This window comes from Scyliorhinus torazame, chromosome 12 (genome assembly GCF_047496885.1).
Source record: "Scyliorhinus torazame isolate Kashiwa2021f chromosome 12, sScyTor2.1, whole genome shotgun sequence".
NCBI lineage: Eukaryota > Metazoa > Chordata > Chondrichthyes > Carcharhiniformes > Scyliorhinidae > Scyliorhinus > Scyliorhinus torazame.
Window position 1 is genome coordinate 177,973,968 of NC_092718.1, and position 21,983 is coordinate 177,995,950.

At 47.8% G+C, this 21,983-nt stretch overlaps 1 protein-coding gene across 2 annotated transcripts in view; it reads right to left on the minus strand.

Moving 5' to 3' along the window:
• The window catches only part of galnt17 (polypeptide N-acetylgalactosaminyltransferase 17), a 512,955-nt gene that overhangs the window by 283,076 nt on the left and 207,896 nt on the right, over nucleotides 1-21,983 (minus strand). For both annotated transcript variants that reach the window (XM_072469451.1, XM_072469452.1), the window contains exon 5: nucleotides 4,894-5,091. In XM_072469451.1, the coding sequence (XP_072325552.1) occupies nucleotides 4,894-5,091 (198 nt within the window). The remainder of the gene's footprint in view (nucleotides 1-4,893; nucleotides 5,092-21,983) is intronic.

Here is a 21,983-nt window from a genome sequence, read left to right on the forward strand (position 1 = left end):
CTTAAACAACCCTGGTTTTAATCACCTTCTGATTAGTGGCTGTGCTGCCATTTATCGAACATTAAGATTTGCAATTTTCTTCATGACCTCACCATCTTTCTTTGCTCTTTTATGCTACTCCTTAAACCTGCCTCTCTGACCGAGGTTTAGGTCATTTGCCCTAATATTTCCTTGGCTGGAATTCTCTGGCTGTTGCGACTCACTTTTCCCGCCGGGAGCGCACTCTTGCCCATGGGGTGGCTTAATTGGTAAATCCCATTGACAAGCAGCAGGAGTATAGGATCTCACTATCAGCGAATGGCTCGCTGCCGAGAAACACATAACTGAGGGACCAGAGAATCCAGCCCCTTAAGTGGCAAATTTTGTTTTCCCATCTTGTTTTACAATGTTGCTGTGAGCTGCCAATTATTTTGCTGAAGGTGTTATAAGTGCAAATTGTTGCTGTTGTAAGTTGGGCAAAATAGGGTAATTCATTGTATTGACAATGGCCTCAGATTTCCTCATAACTCCTGTCAGCCTCCTATCATAATGCTTGGTGGGAGGGTCCAGTGAAATATCTTTGAAACAGGCAGAGCACATGACACATTGTGTCCCTGCTGACTTTCGGAGTTCTCATACGCTCTTACAAGGCAAATAATACCATGTGAAGAAAGCTGGAGCTTTCTACATTGGGAATTCTGACTTCCCTGACCCAGGAGGAGACCTGACCCAAGACCAGAGGCTCCTACTGCAAGACAGAGATAATGCAGACCAGCCTCCACCAGAACAAGTGGGCCCCTGCAGAGGGGGAGTCCAGGACAGAAAAACCGAATGCTAAACCTTTTACGTCTGTGTCATCAGCAAATTTCAGGGCTGCTTTTCTCTTACATTTGCTTCAGACAGCCTCGTAATTCTGCCATTCACACCTCCTCCAGATACATCTTTTGTTTCTTTACTTGTTTCATTGCCACTTCCTTTGTCTCCACACAACTAACTTTTTGGTCACTTTATGTCTCCCTCTTTTATCCAATCAACGACTATTGCTGTTGCTCTACTCTTCCCCATTTAATCGAATTTTAATCATACCAGTTTTTAAAAAAAATATTTCATTCAAGACATTTTCATGTAAGCAAACAAAAGCAGGAGAAAGGAGGTCCTTTCATCTCTTATAACATCTCTTATGTCCAAGGAAGTGAAGGTTAGGTGGATTGGCTATGCTAAATTGACCTTCGTGTCCAAAAGGTTAGGTGGTGTTACTGGGTTACGGGGATAGGGGGGAGGCATGGACTTGGGTAGGGTTCTCTTTCCAAGGGCTGGTGCAGACTCAATGGGCCGAATGGCACTGTAAGTGCTATGATTCCATGATCTAAAGTAACAATTGAACCTTCCCATGGATGAAATTTTGACATAGTGATACTTCTGTTGAAATACTACTTCAAAATCTTTAATTGGTTTCCTATCAGCCATGCTGTCAAATTGAGATCGACCAATTTGTTAATTTACATATATATATAAGGAGACACTGACCTTAATTTTGCAATCTCCATCCAGAGGTTGGAAAATTAGTCTAATAATAAATAAACCCAGCCACTTTTCAAGACTATGAAGCAGGAGGTTTATAGAAGATGTTGACAGGAGTTTAATTAAGTTCACCAGTTGTGGATTATCATGTCCAGGTTCCATTGACAAATGACTGGCTGGCTTTCCAATTCTCTGGCCTTGTGAGTCAAGCCTATTTCAGATTATGGGGTGGGATTCTCCGCGAACCGGCGGGGTGGGCCACTCCAGTGCCGAGGAGTGGCGTGAACCACTCCGGCGTCGGGCCGGCCCGAAGGTGCGGAATCCTCCGCATGTTCAGGGGCTAGGCCGGCGCCGGAGTGTTTGGCACTGCGCCAGCTGGCGCAGAAGGGCTTGATGCCACACCAACCGGCGCCGAAGGGCATCCGCCGGCCGGCGCGAGTTGGTGCATGCGCGGGAGCGCCAGCATGTGCTGGCGTCATCCCAGCGCATGCGCAGGGGGGTTCTTCTCCGCACCAGCCATGGCGGAGGTTGACAGTGGCCGCTGCGGAGGGAAAGAATGCCCCCACGGCACAGGCCCGCCCGCGGATCGGTGGGCTCCGGTCGCCGGCAGGGCAACCGTGGGGGCATCCCCTGTGGCCAGATCCCCCCGCGCCCCCCCGAGGACTCTGCAGGCCGCCTGTGGAGCCAGATCCTGCCGGTAAGGACCTGTTGTAACTTATGCCGGCTGGACCCGCCGAAAACGGGCGGCCACTCGGCCCATCGCGGGGCGGAGAATCGGGGGGGGGGGTGGGGCGCTGCTAGCGGCCGCCGACTGGCGCGGCGCAATTCCCGCCCCCGCCAAAACACCGGCGCTGGGGAATTCCGTAGCCGGTGGGGGCGGGATTCACTCCGCCCCCCGGCAATTCTCCCACCAGGCAGGGGTCGGAGAATCCCGCCCTTGTCTCTGACTTTCCAATCATTCAAGCAGGTCGATTATTTTAAGATATCATGTCTGGAGCATTCTTCAGTTCACTTATTTATAGCTTCTTACATGCAGAAGTGTTTCCCCAATAGGGTCCATTCAAACACTGCAAATGCCCATCTGCCAAAGCACATTTGTGAAGCCAATACAAAAAGGTGTGTTGGTGAACAATAAGAGTGAGGAGTATTTAACAAAAATGTTCTGGATTGATTGGAGTAGGCCATAGCTCTCTCTTTTGGGTGCAAAACTGGTGGCAGCGCATTGGGCACCCATTGTGCACTCCTCCCAATTTTTCATGCCATTTCTTTTCCAGAGCTAAATAGACTGAAAGGGGAAAGATAGGTTAGCCTTTTGGGTGTAATCTTCAGTCAGTGTGTTTCACAGTTCCTAAAACTTTTGACAACAATGTCGCCTCTGTTAAAGCTCAAAAAGTTAACAAGGTAGTTAGCACTGCTGGCACACAGCACCAGGGACTAGGGTTCGATTCCAGCCTTGGGTGACTGTCTGTATGGGATTTGCACGTTCTTACCATGCCGGCATGAGTTTCCTCCGGGTGCTCCAGTTTACTCCCACAGTCCAATGATGTGCAGTTTAGGTGGATTGGCCAGGATCAGTCTGTGGGGTTATGGGGATAGGGTGTGGGAGTGGGTAGACTGCTCTTTGAAAGGGTTAGTGCAGGCTACCTTCTGCATTGCAAGAATTCTATAGAGAGGTACACATGCAGCCAATGGCGAGATACTCCAATCCATCCAGAAAATGTCTGTTAACCATGCTTCTCTTTATTTTTCTTTAGCCAATATTTTAATCATGTTACTACAATCCTTTTAATACTGCTTTTATTTTATCTACAGGCCTTCAATGTCTCGCCTCATCAATTTCCTTTTGAAAAAACATATTCATATCCACGCATTTACTCTAATGGCACTCTGTACATTTCAGCTATTTCCTCAAAGGACTGCTTTAAATTTCCTCTTTTACAAATCCATGTTATTTATCCTGAATTAGCCAGTGCCTTTTTATCTGTGCATTAGTTTTAGACCATATTAGTGCTCCTTGAAGCTGATCTATTACTCTTGCTAGTCCAATTGTTCCATACTTTTTTGATTTAATCTTCCTCTTTGAAGAGAAGTGTTACTCTGGGACCAAGTGCAATGTGTCCAAGTTTGCAGACGACACGAAGATGAGTGGTAAAGCAAAAAGTGCAGAGGATACTGGAAGTCTGCAGAGGAATTTGGATAGGCTAAGTGAATGGGTTAGGGTCTGGCAGATGGAATACAATGTTGACAAATGTGAGGTTATCCATTTTGGTAGGAATAACAGCAAAGGGGATTATTATTTAAATGATAAAATATTAAAACATGCTGCTGTGCAGAGGGACCTGGGTGTCCTGGTGCATGAGTCGCAAAAGGTTGGTTTACAGGTGCAACAGGTGATTAAGCAAGCAAATAGAGTTTTGTCCTTCATTGCTAGACAAATGGAGTTTAAGACTAGGGAGGTTATGCCGCAACTGTATAAGGTGTTAGTGAGGTCACACCTAGAGTATTGTATTCAGTTTTGGTCTCCTTACCTGAGAAAGGACGTACTGGTGCTGGAGGGTGTGCAGAGGAGATTCATTAGGTTAATCCCAGAGTTGAGGGGGTTGGATTACGAGGAGAGGTTGAGTAGACTGGGACTGTACTCGTCGGAATTTAGAAGGATGCGGGGGGATCTTATAGAAACATATTAAAATATAAAATTATGAAGGGAAGTGATAGGATAGATGCAGGGAGGTTGTTTCCAGTGGCGGGTGAAAGCAGAACTAGGGGGCATAGCCTCAAAATAAGGGGAAGAAGATTTAGGACTGAGTTTAAGAAGAACTTCTTCACCCAAAGGATTGTAAATCTATGGAATTTCCTGTCCAGTGAAGTAGTTGAGGCGCCTTCATTAAATGTTTTCAAGATAAAGATAGATAGTTTTTTGAAGAATAAAGGGATTAAGGGTTATGGTGTTCGGGCCGGAAAGTGGAACTGAGTCCACAAAAGATCAGCCATGATCTCATTGAATCGCGGAGCAGGCCCGATGGGCCAGATGGCCTACTCCTGATCCTAGTTCTTATGTAACCCTCTAGTCCCCCAACACACCATCTATATGCAAGATCATTTGAAAGAGTGCAGTCAAAACCTCCATTATTTCGACACTGAATTCCCTCAGCATTCTCACATTTACATGAATAGGATAACATGTTTTTTCAACTTTGAATTCTCACCATTTCTTTCACTACCAGTTCCTTATGTACAGTTTTCTTTTGAATAGTCAGCAGATTACCTCAGGGGGTGCAGATGAAAATGTACTGCCAATGCAATTTGTGCCAGGCATTGATCCATCATTTTCTATTTGTTTACCACAGGTCTGAAAAGGTAGTCTTCCAAATACAATAAAAAAGGACAACTGACCTGATTGGCAACGTGGGGTCCGCTGCATCCCACCATTCTTTGGGAGGGCTAATGTACATGCACCAGAGCTCCCAGCTGTAACCATGCGCACAGTTCTCATAACGCTGAACCTCAAAGGTTTTGTGCTTGATGTTGTCAATAGAGGGAAGAATAATTCGCTTTCTGTCTTCTTTAATTCTGGTCAGGACTGGCTCAACCCTGAAAAAAGATGGAAATATATTAAAGCATTGTTAGCTTTAATAAAATATTATATTCCAGAACTGTAGCCATATCCAGAACAAGTTATTCGGCAAGTTATTCGTTGAGATGCCCTAGTGGATATGCAATTATTCCAATTATTATATTATCCCATGATGGCTGAAAGCATCTTCCTTTCATAAAAAAAATTACAAAAATTAAATTATTAATTAATTGTTTCACGAGGTTATGCCTCTTTACTTTTGAATACATGACTTTTTGACTTTCAACTGACAGGAAATTTTGCAATTTGAAATGAGACAGAACAAACTACTTAAAAATGCAAGGCTATCTTATCAAGGTGACAGTGAAAAAGCAAACAAGACACCATCAGGGGAGTGTGAAGAGAGGGACATTTCCTATAATTCAAAGGTCCATTGAAAAGTGTCGCTGCCTTAGGAAGAGATAGTAAAATGCAAAGTGCTGGATGTTGAAACAATGGCCACCACAGGCAGCCCCACCCAAAACACTTTGGAAATACACAGTGGGTAAAAGGTCAGGCTGCAGACACTGCAGAGAGATTGCAAATAACACAGCGAGAGTCACAAACATTTTCAGCACAGGAAACCAACGGTGAAGCTGGACTCCCTACCTCTTTCTTTTGGAACAAGTGTATTTATTACCAGGTTCAACAGCCAACGTTACTAGAAATGTACCAGTGAACTGAAATCTCATGATAATTGCAACATCTTCTACATCTGACCACACCCACAAAACCACCTAATTCAAACCGGTCACAATGTTTAAGTGCATGTGCCTGTGTGTGCTTGTGCACCCGAATGGCCACATGAGGGCTGAATGCTTGTCGTCACGTTTTTAAGTGATTTTTGTTTTCTCGTTTTTAGTGGTTAATAAATTTACTCTTTCTTTAAATCAAGAAAAGCTTGCTTGAGTGGCTCCTTATAGCCAACCGCATAAATAGTTACGTATGTTTGGATTCAGAAAAGGCACATCCTTATGAAAATGAAATTAAACCTTTGTTGTGATTAACTGAGGAAATTGAATAGAGAGCGGAACCAATTCACTCCTTCTCACCTGGTCACAACAATTGCTTGAGGAACACTGCAGGAGAGGGGGGGAAAAAACACTGCTCATGTTTAACTCGCCTCAACCTAATTTTGGCTTTCAGTATCAAACCTTGTTCCCAAAATTATAGTCAAACAAACTTGGGGGGAAAAGGTTCACCTTCTACCTTAAATGGCACCAAGTCAGTGGAGCTGCCAGGTGTTCCATGCAAAGCCATTTCAGGAGGCCCTTGTTTAAGTATCACTGGGGAGCTTGTACCAACCCATAGCAGCTGACCAGGTGTAGGAGGGTGGTAAATTGTTGTGGGAGCAACTGGGTGCTCAGGTATGGTGTAGGGGTGCAGGGCCTTGGAGTGGGAAGGGAGGTGATCATGGGATAGCCTCAAATGATTTCACATTGAGGATACCCTCCATCCTGTTTTGCGGCATTAATACTGTAGTTTTGGGAATTTTTTTATTATGTTCTTCCGTGAAGACAGAGGCAAAATATTGGTTCAGTGCCTCTGCCGTTTCTGTGTTCTCCATTATTACCTCATCAGTATCATCCTCTAAAGAGCCAACATTTACTTTAGCTATTCTCATCCTCTTTATATATTTATAGAAGCTTTTGGTAGTGTTTATGTTTTTTGCCAGTTTCCTTTCGTAGTTCATCTTAGCTCTTTTGATTTTATTTGTAGTAGCCTTTTGCTGAACCTTAAAGTTCTCCCAATCCTCCGGCTTACCACTAGCTTTTGCGGTATGGTATGCCATAGATTTTGCCTTTATGTCTTCCTTGACTTCCTTGTTTAGCCATGGAACGCGTTTCTCCCTTTTACAATTCCTCTTCCTCTCAGGAATATACTAATTGAGAGGTATTTAATATCTCCCTGAACATCCGCCACTGTTCCTCAACTGTCCTACCCTCAATTATTTGTGCCGAGTCTACTTGAGCCAACTCTTTCCTCAGGCTTGTATAATTACCTCTGCCCAACGCTAAAAATCTAGTATGCCACTCTGTCGTCTCTCGCTCAATCTGAATTTGAAATTCCAGCATGTTGTGATCACTCAGTCCAAGAGAATCCTTAAGACAAAACTATTTATCAACCCTTCTTCGTTATGGAACACAAAATCTAAAATAGCCTACTCCCTGGTTGGCTCATTAACATAATTCTCTAATGAAATCTCCCTCGAGGCTATCCTTGCCAATTCGATTAATTGTCATCTCAGTTAGAACCTCTCCATTGACCCTTGTGATGGTGAATTTGATTTTCTCTAAGTGTAGGAATGACATTAATCACCCAACCAGGCAGAGGCACTGGGTGGAATGGGAAACCTCCAACCAAGCAATATTCACCTCTGGGATATCAATGAGGCAAAGGCGACAACATCCGCCTCTACCTTAGAGTGAAACGCCGGTAAACCCGAAACCTTAAATTCAGCTACTACTGGACATGTGTTTAAAACCACCCATTTTATCTGCAAATAAAAAAGGAAGCCCAGAAGCTGACGAGTTTGGGGCAGGACAAAAATATATGCGAATGGGTAGCTGGGGCAAGCGAACAGCGATCACATCTGTCCTCAATGTTTGGGGAAAAAACACTTAGAACATAGAACATAGAAAAATACAGCACAGAACAGGCCCTTCGGCCCACGATGTTGTGCCGAACCTTTGTCCTAGATTAATCATAGATTATCATTGAATTTACTGTGCAGAAGGAGGCCATTCAGCCCATTGAGTCTGCCCGGCTCTTGGAAAGAGCACCCTACCCAAAGTCAACACCTCCACCCAACACTAAGGGCAATTTTGGACACTTAAGGGCAATTTATCATGGCCAATCCACCTAACCTGCACATCTTTGGACTGTGGGAGGAAACCAGAGCACACGGAGGAAACCCACGCAGACACGGGGAGGGTGTGCAAACTCCGCACAGACAGTGACCCAAGCCGGAATCGAACCTGGGACCCTGGAGCTGTGAAGCAATTGTGCTATCCATAATGCTACCGTGCTGCCCTTAAGAACAAATAAATCCACACTATATCATTTTACCGTAATCCATGTACCTATCCATTAGCTGCTTGAAGGTCCCTAATGTTTCCGATTCAACTACTTCCACAGGCAGTGCATTTCATGCCCCCACTACTCCCTGGGTAAAGAACCTACCTCTGACATCCCCCCTATATCTTCCACCATTCACCTTAAATTTATGTCCCCTTGTAATGGTTTGTTCCACCCGGGGAAAAAGTATCTGACTGTCTACTCTATCTATTCCCCTGATCATCTTATAAACCTCTATCAAGTCGCCCCTCATCCTTCTCCGTTCTAATGAGAAAAGGCCTAGCACCCTCAACCTTTCCTCGTAAGACCTACTCTCCATTCCAGGCAACATCCTGGTAAATATCCTTTGCACCTTTTCCAAAGCTTCCACATCCTTCCTAAAATGGGGCGACCAGAACTGTACACAGTACTCCAAATGTGGCCTTAGCAAAGTTTTGTACAGCTGCATCATCACCTCACGGCTCTTAAATTCAATCCCTCTGTTAATGAACGCGAGCACACCATAGGCCTTCTTCACAGCTCTACCCACTTGAGTGGCAACTTTCAAAGATGTATGAACAGAGACCCCAAGATCTCTCTGCTCCTCCACATTGCCAAGAACTCTACCGTTAACCCTGTATTCCGCATTCATATTTGTCCTTCCAAAATGGACAACCTCACACTTTTCAGGGTTAAATTCCATCTGCCACTTCTCAGCCCAGCTCTGCATCCTATCTATGTCTCTTTGCAGCCGACAACAGCCCTCCTCACTATACACAACTCCACCAATCTTCGTATCATCTGCAAATTTACTGACCCACCCTTCAACTCCCTCATCCAAGTCATTAATGAAAATCACAACCAGCGGAGGACCCAGAACTGATCCCTGAGGTACGCCATTGGTAACTGGGATCCAGGCTGAATATTTGCCATCCACCACAACTCTCTGATTTCTATCGGTTAGCCAGTTCGTTATCCAACTGGCCAAATTTCCCACTATCCCATGCCTCCTTACTTTCTGCAGAAGCCTACCATGGGGAAACTTATCAAATGCCTTACTAAAATCCATGTACACTACATCCACTGCTTTACCTTCATCCACATGCTTGGTCACCTCCTCAAAGAATTCAATAAGACTTGTAAGGCAAGACCTACCCCTCACAAATCCGTGTTGACTATCCCTAATCAAGCAGTGTCTTTCCAGATGCTCAGAAATCCTATCCTTCAGTGCCCTTTCCATGACTTTGCCTACCACCGAAGTAAGACTAACTGGCCTGTAATTCCCAGGGTTATCCCTATTCCCTTTTTTGAACAGGGGCACGTCTCCTCACCTTGGTCAAGTGTGCCCTGTGTAACACCTTGAACTGAATTAGACTCAACCAGGCACATGAGGGTGTGGAGTTGGCCCTGTAAAGAGCCTCCCTCCAAGTCTCACTTGTAAGTGTAGGACCCAGCTGTAGCCAGTTAAAATGGCTAACTCCCAATTAGAATGGCCAAACCCCGATTTAAAATGGCAAACGGAAGAGGCTGATGGGAAAATCAGCCAACTGGACTCAAACAGGCAGCTGCAGGTAAAACTGTGTATTCGCCTCTGGGGAAGCCAGACAGAATCGATACCTGCAGCCATCAGCATAACAACACACCAGCCATCTGAATATTAAGTAGCAATCCCCGGGAACAATGTGCAACAAATTAGACACACAAAGCCAACCCAGACTTTTCGGCGCCAGCAGGACCCTACACAATGAGAGGTGAACGACCACCCCAAAACCGCCCATCGATCAAGGAATCGCTCCAGCATTGGAGAATATCGAACCAAGTGATAGGGACAAAGTCCAATCACTTGGAACCAGGTACAGGGTCCGCCCCGAAAGGCGGGAAGCCCCTGGGGACTATAAGAATAGAGTCCAAGTTCAAATCGACCCTTCTTCTACTCTCCACACCCTTCGAGACCCTTCTGCTGACCTTTTACAACAGCCACGAGAACCGTAAATCTTACTCCAACGCTCGCTACGAGATAGGCACTCCTGACTATCGACCTGTACCCGCTTTGAATCCCGCAGGCTCAGAACCCATACGAAAGGCCATTCATTTCCCTGACCTGGTGGGCCATTTCCAAAGTTAAGTATTGGCCTGTTAGTTGTAGGAAGTAGCTTAGAAGTAGAATTAATGTATAAGTATTGATTACTGTATATAATAAATGTGCGTTGATTTAACTCTTACTAAGCGGTGTGTTGGATTATTGATCATTACTCGGACTTGAACCACGTGGCGGTATCAGAAAGATACCTGGCGACTCAAGAGCAAAGGTGATAGAACAAGAGCAACTAAACTAAGGCTAAAACGAGCAACACAGCTCACTTTCCCATCTTGCCCTCACCCTGTTTAGTGGGGAAGCAGCTGATGAGAGAATTTGGCTACAAAGGCCCGAAATAGACCCCTTGCCAGACTGAGCCAAGGACAAAATCCTCTTCAGCAAAGAGGAAGGTGGAGCCAAAGGAAAGGAAGGGAAGGCCGTGTGAGAGAAGTCATAAACTTGAAAATAACAAGAGCTGGGTAACTGGGATTTTTCAGCCAGCTCTCTACAACTGGTAGTCCTCCCCATTCACAAAGTGGCCACCAAAATGGTCATGTCCCTTCGCTTTCCAAGATTTAAAAGTTGGGTCCAACACAGAAGGTAAGAAAAGGTGATTGTTACAAATAGGGGCCAGTGAAGACAGGGAAAGGAGCTTAAAGTCTAAACTGTTTCCAACCTCTAAGAGAGCAGACCACCACATCATTTTAATTGTATGAACCCGACCCGCCAAAGACAGAAGAAGACTGTTCCATCTCTGCAGGTCCGTTTTAACATTATTGATCAGGCTTGAGTAATTCAACTAATGGGGCGGGATTCTCTGACCCCCCGCCAGGTCGGAGAATACACTGGGGGCGGCGTGAATCCTGCCCCGCCGCTCCGACGCCGGCTGCCGTATTCTCTGGCATGGGTTTTTGGGCGGGGACGGGGTTTACGCCACGGCGGTCGGGAGCCATTGGCAGCGGCCCCATCGGCAATTCTCCGGGCCCTGATGGGCCGAGCGCCCGTCAGTTCTTGGCCAGTCCCGCCGGCGTGAAATGGACATGGTCCCACACGACGGGACCAGGCTCGTAGGCCATCTAGTGGAGTCCTCGGTGTGGCGCGGGGGGAACCAGCCCCGGGGGGCCCCCACGGTGGCCTGGCCCGCAATCGGGGCCCACTGATCTGCGGACAGGTCTGTACCGTGGGGGCACTCCTTTCTTCCGCGCCAGCCTCTGTAGGGCTCCGCCATGGCTGGCGTGGCGAAGAACCCCGCTGCACACGCCGGCCAGTCTGCACATGCGCGGAACCACGCCGGTGGTTCTGGCATGCGCCAACTCCCGTCGGCCCTTCGGTGCCGGTTGGTGCAGTGCCAATCCCTCCGCCGCCGGCCCAGCCCCCGGAAGTGCGGAGGATTCCGCAACATCCGGTTGGCCTGACGCCAGAGTGGTTTGCGCCATTCTTGGCGCCGGCGTCAGGCCATCCCGCCAATTGCGGGAGAATCCCGCTCCTGAAGTGAGGCCCAGTTGTGGGTCACCGGACCCCCAAGTAACGAAAACTTGTATTAGTGAGGCAGAAAGTTAGCATGCCTAATTGGGCTCACTTTCCAGGGGGGCTAACTAGAAAACATTCGCTCTTGCCTAAATTAAATTGATAACCAGAGAAGGAACCAAAGTATTAAGTGTCTTCATTATGCAGTCGATGGAGGGAGTTCGTTCCGTAACATACAGAAGTAGGTCATCTGCATCAAGGGATACCCCATCATGACTAGACCCCTCCATTGACTAGAGGTCCTCAACACTATAGAGAGCGGCTTTATTGCCAAGGCAAATAAAAGAGTGAAAGAGGGCAGCCGTGTCTAGTGACCTTATTTAAAGGAATGTAATTTGAGTGTAGAGTGCCCATGTGAACGTTGGCCGCAGGGGAATTATATAACAAGCGGATCCAAGAGGAAAATTTTTGTCCAAATCCAAATCTCCCGAGAATCTCAAATAAATATTCCCATTCCACTCTGCCAAAAGCTTTTTCAGCGTCAAGAGATATTATCACCTCAGGTTCGGGTGTCGGGGCGGGGGAAAGAATAACATTGAAAAGGCAATGTATATCAGCCGATAATTGTCAGCCTTGTACAAACCTGTCCCATCATAGAATCCCCACAGTGCAGAAGGAGACCATTCGGCCCATCACGTCTGCACTGACACTCGAAAGAGCACCCTATCCAGGCTCCCACCCTGTCCTCGCAACCTTTTAACTTTACCCGCATGGCTAATCCACATAATCTGCACATCTTTGGACTGTGGGAGGAAACTGGAGCGCCCGGAGAAAACCGACACAGACACGGGGAGAACATGCAAACTCCACACAGACAGTCACCCAAGGCCAGAAATGAACCTGTGTCTCTGGCGCTATGAGTCAGTAGTGCTCCCCCCTGTGGCACCATGCCACCCCAAACATTGTCCTCCAAAATTATACTTGGGCGGCAGGGCTCCAACCAGAGCGACAGAACCTTAGAAAGCAGCTTAACGTCTGTGTTTAAAAGCGAGTTGGGTCAGTATGAAATGCACTTGGTCGGGTCCTTTTCCCTCTTAAGGAGCAAGGAAATAGAGGCTTGAGTGAGGGTCAGAGGCAATGAACCCGAGATATGGAGTCATTAAACATATCTAATAACAAGGGTACAAGTTCTTCCAAAAACCTCTTGTAAAACCTGATCGGAAAGTCATCCGAGCAAGGGGCCTTGAATCAGCCTAATACATTTTTAAATCTCATCAGGACATGATGGGAAGTCCAACACTCAGATCTTGTCCACCTCATCAGTTGGGTCGGACAGCCTGTCTAGAATGTCAGACATGATAGATTTATCTACAGGAGCTCCAATTTATACAGGTTGCAGTATAAGGATTTAGGTTTGGAACGATCCAATTTAGGAGCCAAAACACAGTTCATGTTGCCTTTTAAAATAAGCTGGTTCGAGTCAAGGTTGGGAAGGGAAGTTAACAGAGAGTTGATAACATTTGTGTCATCCCAAAGTAGGGCTTAAATGTTGACCATGGGTTGTTTGACAGGAAACCACAAACTATATATTGACCATTGGGATCAGCTATAATCTGAGAAGAGGAGAACTGAACTCTCTTCCTGGTTAAAATTGTCATACCCCTGGCCCTGCCATTGAAACTGGAATGAAAAACCTGCCCAACCCAACCCTTGCGTAGCCTGGTCTGATCCTTGATACACAAGTGGGTTTACTGCAAGAAAACAAAATTGGCGTTTAAACTCTTAAGATGAGCGAAAACAACCAACCATTTTACTGGGTGAGTCAAACCTTTAACACTCCAGGTAACCAAATGAATTGGAGGTCTCCCACCACCCCTTAATCTGGAGTCAGCCATTCTTAAAGCGAGATACTAAACAAGGACACTTCAAAGATAAAGCAAACCGATCCACCTAAGATGGCCGCCGAGCCAAGTCAGATGACTTGACCAAGAGAAACCGGCAGACATCAGCAAATTAACACGAACCTTCCCCCCCACAGAAAATGCCATAATGAAACAGTGGCAAACAGTAAGTTATCCTAAAGCCTACAATTAACAAAACTTATAATAATAATAATCGTTTATTGTCACAAGTAGGCTTCAATGAAGTTACTGTGAAAAGCCCCTAGTCGCCACATTCTGGCGCCTGTTCGGGGAGGCCAGTACGGGAATTGAACCCGCGCTGCTGGCATTGTTCTGCATTACAAGACAGCTGTTTATCCCACTGTGCTAAACCAGCCCCTAAAACTAAAGTAAATATGAGCTCTAAGTTCCGTTTTAAAAACGAATGAAATGAGCTGCAGAAAATCCTCGAAATCCACTCCTGTTAACTAACACCCTTGTTTGCAGGGAGACTCCCAACTGGAAAATAAAACCTTATTTAACCTACAACCCCACACTAGCGTCTAAATGTCATGCCCGATGATGAAGATGGAAAGAGAAAGGTAACAATAGATTGATGTAAAAAAACAAATAGCAGAGATCTCTCAATCTAACCAAAGGCATCAAGAGCACATCCGAACAACAGACATGAAAAGACATAAAATACAAAGTGCTCATCCACTGAGCCATAAAACTGATTAAACAGTGCACAACCTGTGACTTTGAACAAAGCAGCCTTATCTCCCCACATGTCAAAAAAGTGGTCTTTTCCCCCAAACATTAATTGCATAGACCATCCCAAGCTTGACTCCATTCTTGTATAAGATGATTTGCACTCCATTAAAAGTGGCTCTTTTTTTTTTGTTAGATCTGCACTCATATCTCAGTACAGACTAATGGAGTGGCCTTCCAACTTGAGATCATGATGCTCCCTTGCTCATCGAAGAATCCTGTTCTTTTTCTTTAAAACCATGACATCTTACAATCACCGAATGGGGCAGATCTCCAGAACGAGGCTTAGGTCGAAGTGAGCATCAGACCAGATCTAATTCTGGGGGAAATATAAATACACCCTCATCCGCCATTGTGTGGAACATGTCTGAGAAATGTTCAGTAGTGGGTGAGGCCCTCAAGCCCCTCCTGTAACTCCAGAATCTGAATGCTCTGTCTCCTGGATCTGTTCAGTTTTGTTTTTAATGATTTGTTGACTCAAGCAACGCAGCAGGTCCCTGGCTCCAGCGGCAAAGTGTAAAAGAGGTGGAGTGAAGGAGAATATGCCCCGGTTTTTCAGGACTAGCTGCCATGAAGCAGGTAAATGTCCCATTGAAAATAACTGGCCTGGGGGAAGGTAAGCGTCTAAGGTAAGTGACAGGGATGTGGAGAGTGGGCGTTTGGACATCAGGATGGTGGTTTGGGGGGGGTTGGGATCGGTTTTGGGGTGGGGGAAAGCCGACATTGAGGAGGGAGTTTGGACATCAGGTGGGAAGTCGGACATGTGGGGGGTGGGGAGGGGGAGGGGGGGGAAAGAGAAGGACATTGGGGGTGGGGAATTCGGACATTAGTGGGATGCATGACAGATGGAGCGGGGTAGGGGTAGGACATAGAGGCCGTAGGGGATGGAGCGCTTAGTTGGGGGTGCAGTCTGGTCCTCTGAGGGTCAGGTGTATGGTGGAGCTTGGTCTGTGCCTTTAAAACAGATAAAATTAAGTTTTACATTTTTATTTCTTCTAAGTCTTTCAGAATAATTAGTATAAAACTGGCGGATGCACCCACAATTAATGATTTAAATCAGTTTGTTGGACAGTTCCCAGTGCAGCGCAATTGTCCAGGGGAAGTTAGCCCTTTTGGACAATTGCCGGGTAAATCCTTACCTGGGAACATCAAAGTGGGATTCCACAGTGCATCTTTGGGGTACCCCCTGCAAATCGAATGTTGGGGAGCCAGGAAGTAATGGGCCATTGTTTCCGGTTTTCATTACCTAGTTTACCCTGTTTGCTGCCTGCCCATTTGGAAATTGCAAATACATAGCTCCTGGTTTTCCATTCCTTCCATTAATGGGTACACAATCCTGGGGGGAGCACTACAACCTGGAGGCTTGGATAGTTGGGAAAATAAGTGGCTGACTCAATACGGTCGGTTTTACACTATTACCTGTATCAAAATTATCTTATGGAGTTGACTCCGAGATTGTTTCTCTATTCCATAAGTTGACCAGTTATTCCAGCTGAAAGAACCTATTCATCAAGTCTGTGCTCAACTCTCTCGCTTGTTTGGCTATTTTCAGAATAGTAACCATGCTTTTGTCATCCATTTGCTTTTTGCAGATAGTGTAAAACCCAGCCGGCTCACGGTTAAGTCTTTCTGTTATTGGAGTGGGATCTTATTCCACTATGGGGCCAAATCTATTTGAAATTGCAAGACAGTCAACATAAACATTCTGTGAATGGCAATTTTAAAAAAAATTAAGATGAAGTCTCAGCTTGGAGGGAGGTATATGATGCTTTTGACCAGATGTCTTTGTATTTTTGATATATCAATCTCGGGCATGGATTTCTAACCACAAGTTAGGGTTTTAATGTCAAAATCCCTCCAATCAGAACAAGCAAGATTGGCAGCACTACGCATAATGTGATACCAGTGAGATAATAATACATGAAAGAGTATCATAACCTAAATCTGTTGCAAACCAACGTTTCAGTTTTACCCTGAATTAATAGCAGATCTAACTGCAATCTATGATCTGATGTTTAGACCATCAGCAGCTTCATTTCAAGGACATAAAAGAGGTTATTTTGACCAAAGGGTGAAAACATGTGGAAAACGGATGCTGCACTAATAATAATAATCTTTATTTTCACAAGTAGGCTTGCATTGACACTGCAATGAAGTTACTGTGAAAAGTCCCTAGTTGCTACATTCGGCGGCGCCTGTTCGGGTACACGGAGGGAGAATTTAGAATTCTCAGCTGGTACGGGAATTGAACCCACGCTGCTGGCCTTGCTCTGCATCACAAACCAGCTGTCTAGCCTACTGAGCTAAACCAGTCTCGGCATAAGAAATGCCTGTTGGAAATTCTGGATTTAACATTCAATTTTTGGGCTAATTGGCATTATTGCAGGCCCTGAAACCATCGGCCACAGATTTAGCGCAAAAGCACACTGACAAGATATAACTTTCCTTGTGTCGTATATGTCGCCTTCACTCACCCACTTCTGCTAAAAATGTAGCATGTGAAGGCTCAGACTTTGCAGCTCAGCAAGGACTGTTCTAAAGCTTCCTCAGTTTGCAATCTTACAGCCAGTTGGAATGAATCTTGGTTAGTTTTCACTGAGCTTTTCCCTTTTACGAACTTGATACAGCAATAGGGGGAAGAATTGGCGCCATACACATTTTTCCCATCTTACATGTGCACCTCTGTTTGCCACGGGATTGAAGATGGCTGTGGAACAGTCTATGGTCTTGTGTGGTTTGCAAACAAAGGAAAGGCTTAATAAAGAGGAAGTATGTGGGGAAAGAGTGTTTACAATGTAGTGTGGAAAATTGGGCTTGGATGTTTGATGCACGATCAATTATTGCGAAAGCGAGATTAGAGAATAATCAAAGGCTTTATTGGACAAGATGTGTTCCCCAGCAGCTCGTAACAGAAAATGGCTATAGCCGGGGATGAACACCTCTTTATACCGTCCACTGGGCGGAGCCAGCAGACAGGGATTTACCCACGTATCTCTAATACAGTAGTACCTCCAACACAGATACCGTAATACATATAATACGGTCTACCACATTCACCCCCTGTTGAAAACAAAAGAGTCCGGCGGGGGTGGTGGCAAAGCCTTTAACAGTAACAATAACAACCACAGTAACAATTACAATGAAGAAATCAATCGATCGGGGGGCCTTGATGGTCCTCTGCGACCGTCGCAGTCTCGGTGGTGATGCAGGTGCCGACTAGGGCATTTTTGACTCCAGGGGCGTGTAGTCCTCTGCTTTGTTACCTCCGGGTGGAACCAGTGGGAGGACGGATCCTCCTGGGGCGGGGGCTGCGGTGAGGTGCATTGGTGGGGAAGTGGGTGGAGCAGAGAAGAAAGGTTCGGGTGGAGGGGTTGGTGAGGGGGCCGTGGGTGGGGACCAAGTGGGTGCCAGATCCTGGAGGGAGACCGTGTCCTGGCATCTGTCGGGGCGTGCCACGTAGGTGTACTGCGGGTATAGCATGAACAAGGTGGACCCTCTCGACCAACGGGCCAGGCTTATGGGTCCGCACATGTCTCCGGAGCAGGACGGCTCCAGGAGCTGCCAGCCATGTTGGGAGTGATGTCCCGGAGGTGGACTTCCTGGGAAAAACAAGAAGACGTTCATGGGGGGTTTCATTAGTTGTAGTACACAGGAGTGACCGTATGGAATGGAGTGCATCGGGGAGAACTTCCTGCCAGCGGGAGACCAGGAGATTTCTAGACCGTAGGGCCAGCAGAACGGCCTTCTAGACCGAACCGTTCTCCCTCTCCACCTGCCCGTTTTCTCGGGGGTTGTAGCTGGTTGTCCTGCTTGAGGCAATGCCCTTGCTGAGCAGGAATTGACGCAGCTCGTCACTCATAAAGGAGGACCCCCTATCGCTGTGTACGTAGGTGGGGGAACCGAACAGTGTGAAAATACTGTGGAGGGCTTTAATGACGGTGGCAGCATTCATGTCGGGACAGGGGATGGCGAAGGGGAACCGGAAGAACTCATCGACCACATTCAGAAAGTACTTGTTGCGGTCGGTGGAGGGGAGGGGCCCTTTGAAGTCCATACTGAGGCGCTCAAAGGGGCGGGAGGCCTTCACCAGGTGCGCTTTATCTGGCCGGTAGAAGTGCAGCTTGCACTCTGCGCAGATTTGGCAATTTCTGGTGATGGTCCTGGCCTCCTCTATGGAGTAGGGCAGGTTGCGGGTTTTGATGAAGTGGAAGAACCGGGTGACCCCCTGGTGGCAGAGGCCATCGTGTAGGGTCCTGAGTCGGTCCACTTGTGCGCTGGCACATGTACCGTGGGATAGGGCGTCAGGAGGCTCGTTGAGCTTCCCAGGACGATACAAGATCTCATAATTGTAGGTGAAGAGCTCAATCCTCCACCTCAGATCTTATCATTTTTTATCTTGCCCCGCTGCGTATTACTGAACATGGAAGTCAACCGACTGTTGGTCAGTGAGGAGCGTGAATCTCCTGCCGGCCAGGTAATGCCTCAAATGCCGCACAGCTTCTACAATGGCCTGGGCCTCCTTTTCGACAGGGAAGTGTCAGACTTCAGAGGCATGGAGGGTGCGGGAAAAGAAGGCCTGCCCTCCTGGTTGAGGGTGGCCGCCAGAGCTACGTCCGATGTGTCGCTCTCGACCTGGAAGGGGAGGGACTCATCGACAGCGTGCATCGTAGCCTTTGCAATGTCCGCCTTGATGCGGTTGAAGGCCTGGTGGGCCTCAGCCGACAGAGGAAAAACTGTGGATTGGATTAGTGGGCGGGCCTTGAACACGTAATTGGGGACCCACTGGGTGTAATAAGAGAAAAACCCCAGGCATCGTTTCAGGACCTTGGGGCAGTGGGGAAGAGGGAACTCCATAAGGGGATGCATGCGGTCGGGGTCGGGCCCTATTACTCCATTCTGCACTGCGTAGCGAAGGATTGCTAGGCGATCGGTGTTGAACACGCATTTCTCCTTGTTATAAGTGAGATTAAGGAGTTTGGCGGTATGGAGAAATTTGCGGAGGTTGGCGTCGTGGTCCTGCTGATCGTGGCCGCAGATGGTGACGTTATCTAGGTGCGGGAAGGTGGCCCGCAATCCGTACCGGTCAACCATTCAGTCCATCTCCCGTTGGAAGACCGAGACCCCATTTGTGACACCGAAGGGGACCCTAAGGAAGTGAAAGAGCCGGCCATCTACTTCGAACGCAGTGTATTGGCGGTCGTCCGGGCGGATGGGGAGCTGATGGTAGGCAGACTTTAGGTCCACTGTGGAGAAGACCCGGTACTGTGCAATCTGATTGACCATATCAGAAATGCGTGGGAGGGGGTACGCGTCGAGCTGCGTGTACCGCTTGATGGTCTGACTGTAGTCAATGACCATCCTGTGCTTCTCCCCGGTCTTTACAACTACCACTTGGGCTCTCCAGGGGCTGCTGCTGGCCTCGATGATGCCTTCCTTCAGCAGCCGTTGGACTTCCGACCTAATGACGGTCCTGTCCTGGATACTGTACCGTCTGCTCCTGGTAGGGACGGGTTTGCAATCTGGGGTGAGGTTCGCAAACAGGGACGGTGGGTCGACCTTAAGGGTTGTGAGGCCGCAGACGGTGAGGGGGGGTATGGGTCCACCGAATTTAAAAGTCAGGCTCTGGAAGCAAGCCAACCAGTGATCAAAGGTGGCCGAAACATTTGCCGCGTGGCGGCTCAGTTGCAGACGGTCCGGCTTGATGCGGAGCTCCATCTTTCAATATCTTGTCTAATAAATTGATGCCGATTAATTATTGCGTAAGCGAGATTAGAGGATAATCGAAGGCTTTATTAGACGTTGGGTGGGATTCTCCGACCCCCCGCCGGGTCGGAGAATCGGCGGGGGGCGGCGTGAATCCCGCCCCCGCTGGCCGCCGAATTCTCCGGCCCCGGAATCGCGCCACGCCGGTCGGTGGGCCCCCCCTGGTGATTCTCCGGCCTGCGATGGGCCAAAGTCCTGCTGCTGCTATGCCGGTCCCGCCGGCGTGAATTGAACCAGGTCCCTTACCGGCGGGACCTGGCGGCGCGAGCGGGCTCCGGGGTCCTGGGGGCACGGGGCGATCTGGCCCCGGGGGTGCCCCCATGGTGGCCTGGCCCACGATCAGGTCCCACCGATCCGCGGGCGGGCCTGTGCCATGGGGGCACTCTTTTACTACGCGTCGGCCATGTAGGTCTCCGCGATGGCCGACCCGTAGGTGACCCCCCCAGCGCATGTGTGTGGATGTCATCAGCAGCCACTGACGCTCCCGCGCATGCGTGGACTCCCGCCGGCCGGCGGAGTCCCTCCGGCCCCGGCTGGCGTGGTGCCAAAGGCCTTCCACGCCAACCGGCGGGGCGCCAACCACTCCGGGGTGGGCCTAGCCCCTAAAGGTGCGGGCTTGGCCCCTAAAGGTGCGGATCCGCACCTTTTGCGCGGCCCGACACCAGAGTGGTTCACGCCACTCCATCCCGCCGGGTACCCCCGCCCCGCCGGGTGGGGGAAAATCCCGCCCAGGATGTGTTCCCCAACAGCTCGTAACAGAAAATAGCTGCAGCCGGGGATAAACACCTCTTTGTACCGTCCACTGGGCGGAGCCAGCAGACAGGGATTTACCCACGTATCTCTAATACAGTAGTACCTCCAACACAGGTACCTTCATACATATAATACGGTCTACCACAATGTTTCTACTTTAAAAGAAAGGCTATTTCTACCTTGTGATGCTGACAGCTGAAAGTTGCTGACGGGTGCCAGGTTTATTCCCAGTTTTTACCGACCAAGTGGGGGTGAGGGGTGGGGACAGTTCTGACACATTCAATTGAAGGAGTTGTTTGAAAGCTATGAAAGGAGGATTAAAGAGTGAGCCAATGGATTATTCCTGCTCGATGCTATTGCTGTCATAATGTGACATTTTAAGGAATCTTATGGAACAGCCAACATATGAATCTCATCAGCCTGCAGTCTGCAGAGAACCTGATGCACACAGCACTCAGTAATGTGCACCAAAAGTATCCCTAATGCTCATGCAAACAAGGGGCGGTGCCAAAGTGGAAGAACTGAATTCTGTCCTGTAGACATAGTGCCCATGTGCAGTGGGTGCTTCAGTGGGTGCTTGCTTTCTTCAATTGCATCTTTCTTTTGAAGAGCCTCCTTTTTCAGTGGGGGGAATTGAATGATGTCTCTTCAGTGTGAACATTGTGAGTTTAATCTGAAGATAACTTTTAAAGTCTCTCCTGTCTACGTGAAACCACTGGTGTATCAGGTTTTCAAGCCACTGGCCTAGAAATTCAATGATGCTACTGCTTATTTTCTTTTTAAAATATATTTAATGTACCCAATTATTTTTTTCCAATTAAAGGGCAATTTAGCATAGCCAATCCACCTACCCTGCACATTTGGGTTTTGGGGGTGAGACCCACACAGACATGGGGAGAATGTACAAACTCCACATGGACAGTGACCCGGAGTCGGGATCGAACCCGGGTCCTCAGTGCCATGAGGCAGCAGTGCTAACCCACTGCGCCACTGAACCATTCCTCATTTTTCAGGCTCCAGTGGGGTTCCCAAGTCTCCATTACGGCAGCTGGTAATCATGCGTTCATTACAAGTTGGAAGTGTGCTGCATGCCACCTCGCTA